The sequence below is a fragment of the Thermobia domestica genome, chromosome 2, assembly GCF_964235325.1.
Source record: "Thermobia domestica chromosome 2, izTheDome1.hap1.1, whole genome shotgun sequence".
Lineage (NCBI taxonomy): Eukaryota > Metazoa > Arthropoda > Insecta > Zygentoma > Lepismatidae > Thermobia > Thermobia domestica.
In genome coordinates this window covers 18,838,226-18,854,879 of record NC_137455.1, presented here as the reverse complement: position 1 = coordinate 18,854,879, position 16,654 = coordinate 18,838,226, and the positions used below count along the sequence as shown (strand labels likewise).

Sequence of the window (16,654 nt, the reverse complement as noted above, 5' to 3'; positions counted from 1 at the left end):
ATTTTAAAATCTATTTAGTTTTTATCTGCCAGGTTCACGGTTTATTTCATTTTTTTGTTTTCTTTACAAGGTCATTTCAATGGTTTTATGTTTCTTTCCAGATAACGGTACCAGCACTCCAACACTGTAAATGCAACAAGGTCACCAGAATTGGAACTTCCCGAGTACACTAACATAATTACTTAATTATCAAAATTAATTCTTGAACATGAAATGTTTTATTTAGTGAGAGAAAAATATTGAGTGAGAACAAGATGCTTAATAGTTTAATTATTCCAGTCTCAGGCCCGCAACCAGAGGGGGGCTATGGGGGCCTGGCCCCCTAAACCTTTCGTGGACCCTCTAGACCTCAATACAAAAAGCACAATTTTGATATATGATTAACGTCGTGGCCCCACAAAACCTCTGTGGCTGGTTTCGGGCCTGTCCAGTCTCTATGTCGTATAATTAACGTACACCCAAAAATTATCATATTTTTTAACACAAATGTGTAATTAATTAGAGCTAGTGTCCTGAACAGGCACGCACCCAGAAATTATTGTTGGGAGGGGTTCAAAGTTTTTCTTAGGGGGATCCATTACGTCTATGTAGTATCAGTGTTCGTAATTTGAAGGAAATTTCCCTAATCTAGGAAAATTTCGTAGGTATATTCAGCAAACAGGGAAAAGGCTAATTTTTCGATAAAATGTGAAAATCCAGGGAAATTCTCATGCTAACTGATTGGTCAACATAAATGCTTAAATGTTTCTTTGTTCTTTCAGAAATAAGCCAATACAATGGCAATAGTGTGTATGTGTAAGTTCAAATTAGCATAATTTGCGTTTTGTTGGCTGCTATTTGTATTTTTTGTTAAAAAAATTAAGAAAAAGTAAAAAATAGAAGCAAAAAGTAAATGAACAAAACAAACGTGGCTGGCACCAAGGATCTTATAATATAGAGGATCTGCCCTTACAACAAAATCTTGAAGCCATACGCCATAGTTTCGCCACCCCTTCTCTGCCACTCCGCCCAATAAGATCGCAATGTTTTGAGCCAACAATCGTGGCGGAAACGAAAGTAGCCAATCAGACGATAGCAGATACGAGAGTAGCCAATCAGATGTGCCGATGCTCGGTTGTTTTTTGGGCTTAATCGATTTAATAGGATGAAGATACACATAGGCAGATCCTCTATTTATAACATTCTTGGCTGGCACTTCTTTGAATATAGCTAAATTAATTTCATTACATAACTTCTATCATAGGTATTGGACACTCAACAAACTAGGGAAAATTTTAGATCAGTCGAGGGAAATTTTCTTAATGAAACCTACGAACACTGTGTAGTATTGAACCTTTTTTATTCTGCACCTGAAAAGACGATAAGTAATTGTTAATTACTGCCACCTATATTTTTAGAAAAGAAATGATAGAACTAGATTATTTTATAAGAAAAGAAAGAGTATAGATGAGGGTAAAATCAGATTTAGGATACATCAATCATTTTCTGCTAAACAAGTATAGTTCTAAGAAATCGTACAAATGTTAGTCAAGTTAAGAAGTTTTTGGAGGGAGGGGGATCCAGACCCTCGCTGATCAACCATATCCCACACTTGCTCGATGGGCGACATATCAGGCCAAGAAAGTGGTGGTACCTGTCGTTTTTCAAAGAGTGCCTGCACATTCCCTTGTCATATGTGGCTGGGCATTGTTCTGCTGAAATATGATATTTGTCCGCTGAGCATTGTTGCCGCCATTGCAGGCGTTGACTGGTACAGTCTATTAAAATGGATTCTAGTTAATTATAAAATGCTTCATGCTTTTTAAATTCTAAAATATCGTGACACATCCTATTGAATTATGCGAGACACTAATGCGTCTATTGTCCTTAAAATTTCGTGACACACCATATTGGAGTGTGAAACACACCAGTGAGTCCATTATCCTTAAAATTTCGTGACATACTATTGGACTGTGCAACACACCAGTGAGTCCATTATCCTTAAAATTTCGTGACACACTATTGGACTGTGCAACACACCAGTGAGTCCATTATCCTTAAAATTTCGTGACATACAATTGGACTGTGCAACACAACAGTGCATCCTTATCCTTAAACTTTCGTCACACACTCTATTGGACTATACCATAACAGTTTGTCCCATTATCGACTATCCTTAACAATTTCTACTGTGACGGACACATCTCATTGCAATCACAGGGAAATCCCCTCAGTATTTTGTAACGTTCCTCTTTGAGCGTTACATTTTCTCAAAGAGATTATTTGTGGAAATGTTTAATCAGCTCTTAGTTAATGTTATTTCTTTTATATTTCTCAATTCTCGACTCTCATGAAGGATTCAAGATGGTCGACAATTGGACCAGTGTGTGTAGCTATAGTGTGCTACTTTTCTTTGTATGTCTATGTTTTGCGTTGAGCGGCTTTTGAGAATAGTTCTGACTGTTTAAAAATAATTTGAATTTTGTGTTTCGTTTAAACAGAGAGATTAATTATAAACGTGAGTATATAAACGTTCATTTATATAATTTTTATTCCCACTTAGTTATATCTGTTTTATTATTAAAGTTGTCGTTTCCGTTCTACGCTCTGATGCGTAGTATGGAATGACCAATCAGGAAGCGAGCGGGCTGCGGAGAGCCCCCCCCTTTGTCTTAGCTTCTTGTAACGAACATGGCGGAAGCGTGGTGAGAAGCATAATTTGTCCATGTCTTTGGACATAACATTTCCTGCAAATTATGCAGTAAACGATCGTGTTTTTTATTATTAGTGCCCTCTTAAGCATCGCTGTGGTTGAACATTATGTTGGAGGAATGAATATGTAGTAAATTATAAGGGATTCATCTAAACTTGCTCAGTGTGTGTGTGTCTGACGTATTACTGGGATTGGCAGCAATACTCGTTAATCACTGCTGTGATGGAATCTGAAGTTTAATAGCCTTTCTCTATTGTCTCCAAACCGCATTCGATTGCGTATGGCTTCGTCCTCTTGAAGTGGTGACTCCTCGTCTTTCTCTTCCCGATTGGGACTTGGTCCTTTATTTTGCCGACTGACTCCGCCTGCTTCAGTGGGGACCCAAGTATATCGTTTAGTGGGATCTTCGTCCGTGGTCGTCGTTGTGAGCATAGGTACTACAACGACTTATACGGTACGATTGTGTCTATCTGGTGAACGTTGATGAGGTGTTTCCAGTTGCTGTTAACTAAGAAGAAGGTCGCCATTTGGTCAATCTGTACCTGTGGCTAGAATTGCGATTACTACGTGTCGAGCTGCCCGAGAGGTCATTGGAGACTGGTCGCTGCCCGAAGATGCTGCCGAAGCTGTGCTCTTTGAACTGGCTTGTGGTGCCAACACCTACCAGTAGGTGTTGAAAGTGGCTGTTGGTGAGCTTTGGTCACTGTTACCCAGGTAATTATGTCTACTATTCTTTATTCCGTCTCGTGAAGAAACTGATATCGTCCAGGAAGTTGTGAAAGAAATTTGTCCACCGTTTATAATCCGTCCAAATCGTTTCCGATCACAATATCTAATATCAAATCAATATCTTCATGTGTTCATTCTACTGATACAGATCGTTTATAAGTAAACAACAATATATATTCAAAATTCTTGGTTTTCAGTGTATTTATATATTATCTGCGTCAATTCACAATGTCTATAATATTGTCTAAAATGAGTCTCGTCAGTAACATGTCCGAGTAAACGAAAGTGAGTCTCTATCCAGTAAGTCGAATCATACGCCGGCGAGGTAGTCTGATATCAACACCGTTTCTTTCTTGCTTTATAAAATCATTTCCTAGAGTTGTTTAGATGTATAACATATTACTCGCTACCATCTAGCTCATGTTCGTCCAGTAGCGGGCATTCCGTATTGTCTATTTCTCAGGTACTTCACTTGATAAAGTAAAGATTGATTAGCGATGGCTAGTTTATGTCTGTTCAGTAGCGGGTATTCCGTATTGTCTATTAATATCCACACACACACACACACACACACACACACACATATATATATATATATATATATATATATATATATATTTCACAATTCAAGTATTAAATCGCCACACCACAAAATTTGTGTTAAATTCTCGAGTTGTCTTCATGTCATGTTTTAACTATAATGTTGCTCACTAGTTCAGTGAGGCGCGCTAAGACGGTGGGTGTATGATACCGCTCGTACTTCAATGCGAAAGTGTCAGGAGTTGAGTCTAATTTCACTGGCTGGTCTTGTATTCCCCGTAATGTTCTACAGTGTGTATTATTATTACCGCCGCTGTTAAGTGTAAATTATGTTGAGGGAAATGCCCTCTTAACAGTTGGATGCGGACAAAGTGGAGATGCTATGTACTTAAAGGGGGAAGGTAAATCGACACAGCCGTAGGTCTACTCTCTCTCTGCAATGAGATATTTACGAGCAGTAATGTAATTGGTAATTTCCTCTATGTGAAGTAACCTACCGAGGATCTTGTGCTAATATTAAATTGGAAAGATGTAAACAACTCTCTCACTGTTATTAAGGATACTGTTTAAACCTTGTTATTACTCATCGTTAAGTTGTGTTGGCGTTAGAAGTTTGTAGAGTCCTTTAAACTGAATACAGATGATTTTTTTCCCAACTGAGTCTAGCTGTCCATGATCATAAATGTTAATGAGAGTCTAGTATTATATGTTATTACACGGAAAGTTGAATAAACAGAGTTGCAAGATATATGGTGTTGTCCTGAATGATTTTTTTTCTCTTCTTCCTCAACATTGACGATGCCATTAGTGTACAAGAATCTGGAGTTAAGTAGCGTTGTGTTTACTGGTTTATAATTACAGCGTAAGAAAGGAATAATATCGGCGACCCAAATTTTTTTTCCTTTCCCTTTCCCTTAACGTCGGCTACGGATACGTCTTAAGACAAATAGTTTTTTTTCCCTTTCAAGCTGACTTCCCGTAGCCTAGGATGTTTCGTCTCAAGCTGGTGGTACCAGCCAGAATTTTAGAATAACGTAAACTATGACGTTTCGGGCTGGCAACACTAGCCAGGATTTTAAGGGAAAAATAGCGCTTTCAAGTTTGGCTACCCAGCCATAGAATCGAACTAGCGTAAATAGCTCGTTTCAAGTTGACGTACCCAACCAGGATCGTTTCAAGTTGGCGACCCAGCTGTAGGATTATTTTATTATCTAAAAATGTTACACTATTTGGTTGTTGTCGTGTTATGCGGGAAGAAACGAGTGATACGGACTGTCGCGTTGGTGTTGATGAGATATACTGGATAGAGCTCACATATGTCTATGTTTATTAAGAGTTAAGTAAGTAAGTAGGATGTCGGCTGAGTCGAGGAATCTTCCTCCTAATGGAGATGATATTATTTGCGTTTGTTGTAGCGAGCCTCTCGCTGCCGTGGAACTAATTGATTCTGATAAGAAACGTGCTATCTCTTGTGACAGGTGTCACGAATGGCCACATTTTGTTTGTGTTAAGTTAAAAGATACTTCTAGTGTTTTCGAAGCTGTTAGCTCAGATTCTTTCGTTTGGGTTTGTGCTAAATGTGACGCACATACTTCTCCTGAAGTGTCGGAGCGTGAGAATGAATCACCTCCCAAGCATTTTTCTTCACCTAAGTCCCCGCAAAGAAGCGAAAAGGGGACAGAGCAGGTGAGTGAACTCGCTGAAATGTTTGCTCTTGTATTGAGTAAGATAGAAGAAAGTAATAGCAAGATAGAAGAAAGTAATAGTAAAATAGAAAGTAAGATAGCAGAAAGTAATGAAAGAGCTGAAGCTAACAATGCTAGAATTCAGGAGTGCATTGTTGAAAATGTACATAGCCTTTCCACTACAATTAACAAAATTGATGAAAGAATAGGTAGTGTAGAAAATCTTTGTAGTTCTCTAACCGTTAATCAAAAAGATTTGCAAGTGCAGTTAGAGAATGTAAAATTAGAAGTTGATAATAATAAGTTATGTATTGAGTCTGTTAAGTCGTGTGTTGAATCCGTGGAATCTCGTGTTGATTCTATTGAAAATGAGGCTGAATCTCATCATAAAGCATTAAAGGTTGTTTTTGATAGAATAAAAAAACTTGAAAATGAAAATGATGAAGTGAAAATTGAACTAGAGGGGTGTAATACTAGTCAATCTAAACTTTTTGCTGAAGTGTTAACCCTAACTAATAAAGTGGATAAATTGCAGAAACCGAAATTTACGTCAGTTGAGTGTGGGAGCCTGAGTAAGGAAGGTGTCCCCTGTAAACGTCCTTGTATTAGTGTTGACCCTCCTGTGTCGTTTTCTGAGTCAAGGGATAATTTGCCTGTTAATACTATTGTTAGTACGTCTGCTGAATGCAATGTGTCTGTTACTAGTTGCAAGTAAACCTGTGTTTGTGCAATCAGAACCAGATATTAAATATGAGTTTCCAGCTAGTCCTAGTGAAACTAAAGTGATTGTCAGTGCTTTAAGTATTTTTCCAAATGTTAAATTCTTCTGTTTATTACAGTAACAATGTAAGTAATAGTACTCGTACTACTGACACTGTCACATGGTCAATGTCGAGAGGGATCACTTCTCATGTTGGGAATAGCCCACCAGTGTTTAATACTAGCTATTTAAAGCCTAGTTATGATCCCAGTGTTTTTCACACTACTATTGTACCGAATAATCCGGTATCGCGAAACAGTGTTGCCACCTTCAGTGGTATAACACCAAGTTCATTGCCTTTTGCGATTAAGCAGAAAGATTTACAATCTTTTCCTTCGTATTCTGGGGATATCAAACCTGGAGCCCCAAGGAAGTTTTTGAGGGATCTTGAGAAATGTTTAAGTATGTATTCACTTACTGATGGAGACAAACTACGGGTTGTAGAACATTGTATGGTGCGAGCCGCGTTTGCTTCGTATAGCTCAGTAGCTCCTGAAATCAAAACTTATCAAGACTTTGTGCGTCTTTTTAAGAATCAGTATTGTTCGCCTCAGATAGAGCGTGCACAGAAGAAGTCTTTGCAATCTTTGCGCTATGATAAGGCAAAATTCGCTTCATTGTTAGACTACGTTTGGTTTGTAGTTGAAAGTTACTATAATATATGTGAAACCCCGAGTACTTCGGAACTTGTGGAATTAATTTTGAATTGTTTACCGCCTAGAGATATGCGTTAGCTGTCTGTTCAGCAATATAATAGTGTTGACGAATTAATGAGTAAAGTAGCATTATTATCTGGGATTGAGGATACTTCCATACATGAAGTTAGGCCTCCGACAAAGAAAGTATTCGCTAAGCAAGCTAAAATTATTAATCGTAATTCAGAACATGTTGACAGTAGCTGTCAAACTGAATTTTTAAGCTATGCTCAGACCGAAAATAGAAATAACAATAACAATAATAGTAATAATTATCAGTATAATAATCGATATCGAGGAAATGGTAGAAACCGTTATCGTGGAAGAAATCGAGGACGTAATGGAAGATATCAAAATAATGATAGGAGACGAGATGAGGCGTCTTCCAATCCAAGGGAAGATGAACCTTCATCTACTTCGGAAAACTAAGGTTGCAGCCTTTTCCGAACACGGGGGAAACGACTGCTGTATTTCTTCAGTCCCCGTAGATAATGATTCAGAAACTAACGTCAAAACTTGTAATGTCTTGGTGGAGTCATTATCTGGAGATGTAAACAATAACGAGAGCAATAATGCTATGTCATTTAACGTAAACTTTGTAGTCGAGGAGGATGAAGAAAGGGAAAAGCCCGACTATTATTTTTCTTCTTCCCCTGTAGTCAAAGGGAACATTGGAGGTGTCCAATTAACCTGTACTATTGACTGTGGGTCAGATCTATGCCTTTTGGACTGGAATATTTGGAAACAGTTCAAACTACAATTCTCATCTGCTAAATTGCGACCATATACTGGTTTGTCATTGGGTGCCTTTGCCGGTACAGAAAAATTTTCAGTTCAAGGTGTCCAGATATTTAGTTTAAATATTCAGGGTCATTTGTTTGATATTCCGTTGTTTGTTATAAAGTATCTTCGAACTGATCTTATTTTGGGTTGTCCATTTTTAGACAAATGTAAAGCTGTTATTGACAGGGAGAGAAAGGAAATCAGATTGCGTGATAATGTTTGTAGTCTTGTTGTGATTTCGACCGATCAACCTAGTATTCTCATGGTAGCTTTGTCTTCAAACAAGGTTGAGATCGGGAGGACTAAATGGCCATCCGATAAGCAGGAATCATTCGCCTTTGAACTTTCGTGCTCTGATGTTAATACTTTAGAGGTTTGTCCTCCAGTAGAGAATTCAGCTGTTCTTTCTGTGTCAGATGTGCATATAGTTCCTGAATCTAACCTTTCGGAAACTGAAATTCAGGACTACATCTCATCTCGAGAGGATTTAGATACTAACGTTAAGCAACGTTTATATAATTTGTTACTTCGATATCATAATATTTTCTGCGAGTATCCCCGTAGGATACGAACGCCCTTGTACAAGATAGAATTAACTGACGAAGAACCTGTTGTAGGACCGTATTATTCTGTGCCAAAATCCATGGAAATGGAATTTGAGGCAGAATTGCAAAAATGGATTGAATTAGGCATAGCCCGTGAACAGACCTCACCGTACCGGAACCCCATGCATTGTGTTCGCAAGGCGTCTGGTGCTGTGAGACCTGTAATTGATTTTCGCCTACTGAACCACCGTGTCCAGGCTCCTAAGGATCAAGTGGAACCAATAGGTGATATATTGAACCGTGTAGCGAAAGCGCAATATTTTTCAAAGTTCGACTGTTCGTCAGGATACTATGGCGTAGGTCTCCATCCTTCGTCATACCCCTGTACGAGTTTTGTTTATAAAGGACGCCAGTACGTGATGTTGGTCTTGCCTCAAGGAATTAAGAGTGCGCCCGCCATTTTCCAGAGCGTCATGCATAGCTATTTCGACCAAAGTACTAAAGATTTCGTTGCTTTATTTCTGGATGATATTTTAATATCTAGTACTTCTTTAGACGAACATTTCGCCCATTTGGAGCGTGTGTTCGAAATTTTCGAGCGTGGAAATTTTCCCCTAAATTTCCGGAAGTGTTGCTTCCTTCTGACGGAAGTAAACTTCCTGGGACATGTTATTAGTGGTCAAACTGTTAAAGTTGACCCCCGTCATAATGAGCCAATTCGTTGCTATCCCGTCCCAAAAACCAAGAAAAAGATGCGTCAATTTCTAGGATTATTGGGATGGCGACAGCGGTTTATTCCAAATTATTCGACTCTTACTTCTCCATTGTACGATCTCATTAAGATGGATGTTAAGTATAAACTTACTCCTGAAGTTTTGGATCTCTTTAAAAATTGCGGGAAATCGTCAGTAATCCACCTGCGTTGGGGCAACCGGATTTCAATTTGCCGTTCCACATCCATTCGGATGCTTGTTCAGAGAATTTGGCTGGTTTTCTGGCACAGTACCCTGATGGGTCTGATCATCCAAATGTCATTGCCTACGCTAGTCGTAGAGTTAAACCTCACGAACTTTCATTGTTTTCTTTTCAGTTGGAATTGCTCTCTGTTTTGTTTCTGTGTGAACGTTTTTCACAATATATTCTTGGAAGAACCACGTATATTCATACCGATAATGCTGCCGTCACTCATTCTTTTTCTATGAAGAACTTAGATACTAGGACGACTCGTATGCTTCTAAAATTACAAAGGTTCGACCTTGTTTTCGAGCATTGTCCTGGAATTTTAAATTTTGTAGCGGACACATTGAGTAGGAATCCACCGGAAGTGCCTTCTAAGTTAGAAGAGTATCATGTCAATTTCTCGTCTGTTCAAGATTCGTCTCTTTTCAACCTGGAGAAAGTCAGGGAAAAGCAGCAGTATGATGACTTTTGTATTAAGTTAAGGTCTTTATTGGATAGTTCTCCAGAACATGTCACTTGTTATCAAGGTTTGTTATATTTCAAGCATAGAAATTCGAACCAATGGCTTTTGGTTATTCCTCAAGAGTTAGTAAAAGAAATAATTGGAATAGTCCATTCGCGTGGTCATTTTGGGGCTAGGAAATGTATGTCTTTATGTCGTTCTTTATTTTACTGGAAGAAACAAAGATTGTCAGTTCGACAGTATATCAGAGATTGCCTTGATTGTGCTGAGACAAAGTTCGCCAATCAGGTAATCCTTAAAGAAGAAATTCATATAGAAGCTAGTCGACCTCACGACCGTCTAGCGGTAGACCTCGTTGGGGGGCTCCCAGTTAGTAATGGTTATTATTATATTTTATCTATCATTGATATTTATTCTAGGTTTGTTTGTTTCTTTCCTCTAAAGACTGCTCATGTTAAAGGTATAATTTCAGTGTTGGAAAGGAATTATTTCTATTTGTTTCCTTATCCTAATGCCATTGTCTCGGACAAAGGTTCACAGTTTGTCTCGCGCCCCTGGCAGGAGTATTGTAAGGAGCATAATATGAAATCAATATTAACGTCCAGTTATTCCCCTTCTTCGAATGGCTTGGCGGAGAGGAGCCATAAAGAACTCAACCGAATTATTCGTTTGGAGTGTCATATAGTACAGTAAAATTAGGCAGAAAAACACCTAAACCCGGGCATCCAAAAAAACAAAGATTTGGCTGTTCCAAATTATTCATTACCCTTTACTCTATGTGTGGTAAAAAGTCTCCGCAGAAATAGTGTCGGGTTTGGGAGAGGGAAGGGGTAGAAGGAAAGAGATTAGAAAATTATTTTTTCTCTTTGTTAAAGATACAGTTATATTTTTGCTCCGCAGATGTCTCTAAATTACAAAATCTCGACATTTCCTCTGCGTATTGTTATTTTTAAATCAACATGCATAATTATTATTTTAAGATTAATGTTTAAAAAATGTAAACGACATTCTCTTTTGTATCTACTTTACCTTTTACGTTTAAAACCTATTTCTGATAATTTACTATGTCTTCCAAACAAAGGCACACTGATCAAGTATAACAAGTGGTTTTACCGGTAGTTGTTTCATAACAGTTTTGATTTGCTTTGTGGACGTGAAAACGATATTATTATCATTGTAAGTATGAGTTGTGTATTGCAACCTTGTGTTAATAAAGGTAGTGAACTTATTCGGTTAACTCAAAAAGGGAGAGATAGAATAATAGAGTGTAGTGAAATTAAGCAGGATGGTGTGAAGGAAAAATTCGAAAAGGAAGTAGTGCTGGAAGTGCATAAGGAGTGTCGTAGGCGCTACACTTTAACACCCAAGCCACCCCCAACAGTTCCAAATCCTGAGCTTTACAAACTCCCCGTGCTCCATTGGACTTCAAAACACAGTGTTTCTTTGTGGTCGCCAATGTGTGGACGTATCGAAATGCAGATATCCATACCAAGAAGAATGGAGTGAGGTACAGACAGTTGAGTTGATAAAAGGTATCCGTGAAGACGCAATAAGAAGAAATTGTGCTTGGGGACGAGAAGTACTTCTCAGACTTCTTCACGGTGTGCAGCAAATACTGCCTTTTCTCCATGCCATAGAACACTTGAATTATGCGAAATCGGCGCATGTGTACTTGCAAGATTGCCTACATCTACTGAATATATTACCCGAAGAAGAGTTCGACAAATTTATCACCAGAGGGGTCTTCACCATTCGCCGAAGTAACAAATTTTGGTGCGGTGTTTGGACCGATATGACCATCGAACAAGTGTTAATGCGGGCGATGAAAAGCAGCGGTGGGTTGACTGGTGGCAGAGGAATCACTGCATCAACTATCGCTACATGGGTGATGTCGATGCCTGCAAGCTCCAGAATCGTAGAGGCAGTTGAGAGATTTGCATCTATTAATTATGCTTCCTCAGAGCAACACGTAGAGATACGTGATGCAAACCAGAAGCTAAATGCCAAGCACCTAAAAGTTTTAATAACTTGGTTTCGACTGCACAACCCTTTTACAAAACCTCCTCAGCTGTCTTCTCTCTCTACAGGTTTATTGGCTGACTCTACTACAAATTGTGTCGAGGCCAGTGATATTGGTCTTTCTGCAATAAAAGAGATCGAAGGGCTGAAATTCAGTGAAATCCATTTAAAAAGAAAGTATACCGTCAAATCGTTAGCAGCCGTGACAAAATCTGTCACCATCCGAAATGACACCACTCACGTCAACCCCAACCAGTTGTTCCATCGCATGGTTTGTAGTGTGAGAACAGAAGAACATTTAAGAGAAATATTTAAATATGAACTATGTACATACCCTCCCTCACTGTTCGATGAAACTGGTTTGATGAGGAAAGGAACCAAGTCTTCAATTCTAAAAGTGTTACCAAGTGCAGGAACCAATCCACCTCCTGATGATGAGATGGCACTGAGGGTATCATATGTGGTCGATGGAGGGCATCTTCTACATCGTGTTGTTTGGCAACGCCCTGCCACTTTCAAGTAATATGCCGACAATATAGTGACTATGTTCTCTGCCATTACGGAAGAGCTACTGTCGTGTTCGATGGTTATAGGGAAGAACTCAACACAAAAGATTAGGAACATCTGCGAAGATCTCGCTCAGCTAGCAACATAGATGTGAAAGCAGAAGACCATATTCACGTCACCTTTGGGCAGAGTGATTTCCTTGCCAACCAGAACAACAAGGAACAGTTAATATCCCTTCTGACATTACACTTGAAGGAAAGAGGGTGTCATATGCTTCAAGCATATGGGGATGCAGACACATTGATTGTTTCGACAGCAATCGCAGAGGCTCAAAATGGGATGGAGGTGCGAGTAATATGTGATGATACTGATCTGTTGGTTTTGTTAATTACTCTTGCTCCCCCATACTGCAGCTTACACTTAAAGATGATTGTGCCTGGTAAAGGAAATCAGTCAAATAAAATTTACAATATTCAAGAAATGCAGCATGAAATAGGGGACATGAAGGAAGTTCTGTTGTGTGTTTATGCCTTTATAGGCTGTGACTCTGTGTCCTCAATATATAGGAAAGGTAAGACAGCCCAATTTAAAAAAGTTAAAAGTGAAGAGGAACTCAGAAAAAAATTGCTTATTTTTAATTATCCTAATGCACAGACAGACGATATTGCTGAAGCTGGCCATGATTTTTTTCTATCTTTATATGATTCCCACAAGACACGAAATTTGGATGCTTTACGTCACCAGATATATTTAATGACAGTTGCAAGACAGCCAGTGCAAGGTGAGTTTAAGTTAGCCACTCTACCTCCAACGAAAGCTGCAGCAAGGGAACATTCACTGAGAGTCTACCACCAAGTGCAACAGTGGAATGGATTCAAGAAAAACCCACTAAAATGGGGCTGGAAGAAGGTCAGTGGATATCTGCGTCCAACACCAACAACTCTTGCTGCTGCTCCAGAATGGTTGCTACGCCTCATCTCTTGTTCATGCACAGAAGAGTGTTTAAGCGACTGTGATTGCCGAAGAAGTGCCCTTCAGTGCACAACCATGTGTACTAACTGCGCTGGATATGGATGCAGTAATACAGATTTTGCCACTGATTCTGATGCGGAAGAAGATGTGTTGACAGATGACGAGGATATGCAAGAATTTTCTGAAACAAATTCAGATAGTGATGAGAATGATGAAGAGAAATGAAAACTCTCTATGCTTAATGCGTTAAGGTAATAATTTTCGTTTTAGGTTTGTCTAATTATATATGTTTTTTTTTCCTTTCCATACAGTAAACTCTAATTATCCTTGTAATTGGGTGGCGCGGCAAACTTATACGGGACAGTGCGCAAAATGGACAAAGAAGAATACATCTACATGAAATTTCTTTTGGACAATTTAATCGATCATTTGAAAACAGACACATGTTATGTGGAGCTACAATGCATACCTCTTCTTAATGTCAAATTGAATTGAAATTTACCGGTGAATCTCTACAAACAACATTATTACTACCTAAACAGACAAGTTTGTTGATTTGCTTTCTCATAAAAAAGTCCACTGGCTTTGTTTTTAAGTATTAAAATACCTTTTCCTTTTTCTGAGTTTATTTTCCTACGTAGATTTTCTTCAGTAAAGAAGATCGCGGATAATCGAGAGTTTACTGTATTTGTTTTATAGGTGTCAAGCATATAGATTAGATGTCAAGGATTGTATATTAAAGTATTACTTATATTATGAATATGCTTTTGATCAACAATATTATCATTTTTCTAAACTAATTTCGACAACTCATACCAACCCCCCGCCCCCTCCCCCTCCAAAACCCGACAGTCTTTTGGCGGATACTTTTTACCACATTTAAAGTAAAGTGTAATGAACGATGTGGAACACTCAAACCTTTGTTTTTTTGGATGCCCGGGTTCGGAGCTAATTTTACTGTACTAATAGTAATCATTCTATGTGGAGTACTGTACTGAAGCGATGTCAGGAACTCCTTAATTATTCGTTATGTTGTAGTATTGATTGTACGCCTGCAGAGCTATTTTTATCTTATTCTGCTATTGAAGCATTTAAAAGGAGTTTTCCTTGGCCTGGTGTTCTAGAGAAGACACCTACCCAAGATCGTTATATTACATTGTATCCTAAAGTTACTAATAAAGCTAAGAAATCTTTGAAACGAACAGGAAAGGAGGTTGTGTTAGAAGAAGGAGACCTAGTAATGGTAAGACTTCACCATCTTTCCTCTTCAATCAAAGGAGAATTTGCAAAATATATGAAATGTTTCTCGGGCCCTTTCTTAGCCAGAAAGGTCCTGAAAAACTCAGCGATTTTGCATACCCTCACTGGTGAAAATGTGGGAACGCAAAACTTCCATAACTTGAAGAAATTCAACTGCTCCAAAGAACGGAGAGATGAACTTCTTCGGAATTATCCATATAAATAACTTTAACTAATAATATATAGTGTAGAAAAAAAATTTTTCCTGTCCCCTGGGTGGATGTAACGTTCCTCTTTGAGCGTTACATTTTCTCAAAGAGATTATTTGTGGAAATGTTTAATCAGCTCTTAGTTAATGTTATTTCTTTTATATTTCTCAATTCTCGATTCTCATGAAGGATTCAAGATGGTCGACAATTGGACCAGTGTGTGTAGCTATAGTGTGCTACTTTTCTTTGTATGTCTATGTTTTGCGTTGAGCGGCTTTTGAGAATAGCTCTGACTGTTTAAAAATAATTTGAATTTTGTGTTTCGTTTAAACAGAGAGATTAATTATAAACGTGAGTATATAAACGTTCATTTATATAATTTTTATTCCCACTTAGTTATATCTGTTTTATTATTAAAGTTGTCGTTTCCGTTCTACGCTCTGATGCGTAGTATGGAATGACCAATCAGGAAGCGAGCGGGCTGCGGAGAGCCCCCCCCCCTTTGTCTTAGCTTCTTGTAACGAACATGGCGGAAGCGTGGTGAGAAGCATAATTTGTCCATGTCTTTGGACGTAACATTTCCTGCAAATTATGCAGTAAACGATCGTGTTTTTTATTATTAGTGCCCTCTTAAGCATCGCTGTGGTTGAACATTATGTTGGAGGAATGAATATGTAGTAAATTATAAGGGATTCATCTAAACTTGCTCAGTGTGTGTGTGTCTGACGTATTACTGGGATTGGCAGCAATACTCGTTAATCACTGCTGTGATGGAATCTGAAGTTTAATAGCCTTTCTCTATTGTCTCCAAACCGCATTCGATTGCGTATGGCTTCGTCCTCTTGAAGTGGTGACTCCTCGTCTTCCTCTTCCCGATTGGGACTTGGTCCTTTATTTTGCCGACTGACTCCGCCTGCTTCAGTGGGGACCCAAGTATATCGTTTAGTGGGATCTTCGTCCGTGGTCGTCGTTGTGAGCATAGGTACTACAACGACTTATACGGTACGATTGTGTCTATCTGGTGAACGTTGATGAGGTGTTTCCAGTTGCTGTTAACTAAGAAGAAGGTCGCCATTTGGTCAATCTGTACCTGTGGCTAGAATTGCGATTACTACGTGTCGAGCTGCCCGAGAGGTCATTGGAGACTGGCCGCTGCCCGAAGATGTTGCCGAAGCTGTGCTCTTTGAACTGGCTTGTGGTGCCAACACCTACCAGTAGGTGTTGAAAGTGGCTGTTGGTGAGCTTTGGTCACTGTTACCCAGGTAATTATGTCTACTATTCTTTATTCCGTCTCGTGAAGAAACTGATATCGTCCAGGAAGTTGTGAAAGAAATTTGTCCACCGTTTATAATCCGTCCAAATCGTTTCCGATCACAATATCTAATATCAAATCAATATCTTCGTGTGTTCATTCTACTGATACAGATCGTTTATAAGTAAACAACAATATATATTCAAAATTCTTGGTTTTCAGTGTATTTATATATTATCTGCGTCAATTCACAATGTCTATAATATTGTCTAAAATGAGTCTCGTCAGTAACATGTCCGAGTAAACGAAAGTGAGTCTCTATCCAGTAAGTCGAATCATACGCCGGCGAGGTAGTCTGATATCAACACCGTTTCTTTCTTGCTTTATAAAATCATTTCCTAGAGTTGTTTAGATGTATAACATATTACTCGCTACCATCTAGCTCATGTTCGTCCAGTAGCGGGCATTCCGTATTGTCTATTTCTCAGGTACTTCACTTGATAAAGTAAAGATTGATTAGCGATGGCTAGTTTATGTCTGTTCAGTAGCGGGTATTCCGTATTGTCTATTAATATCCACACACACACACACACACACACACACA

General features: G+C 38.7%; 1 protein-coding gene across 1 annotated transcript; it reads left to right on the top strand.

Moving 5' to 3' along the window:
• The first annotated feature begins 11,644 nt into the window (after positions 1-11,644).
• On the top strand, positions 11,645-12,394 carry LOC145678957 (uncharacterized). The gene has a single exon (XM_081749562.1). The coding sequence runs from the start codon at positions 11,645-11,647 to the stop codon at positions 12,392-12,394; it is 750 nt and encodes a 249-aa protein (XP_081605688.1).
• Positions 12,395-16,654: the final 4,260 nt, after the last annotated feature.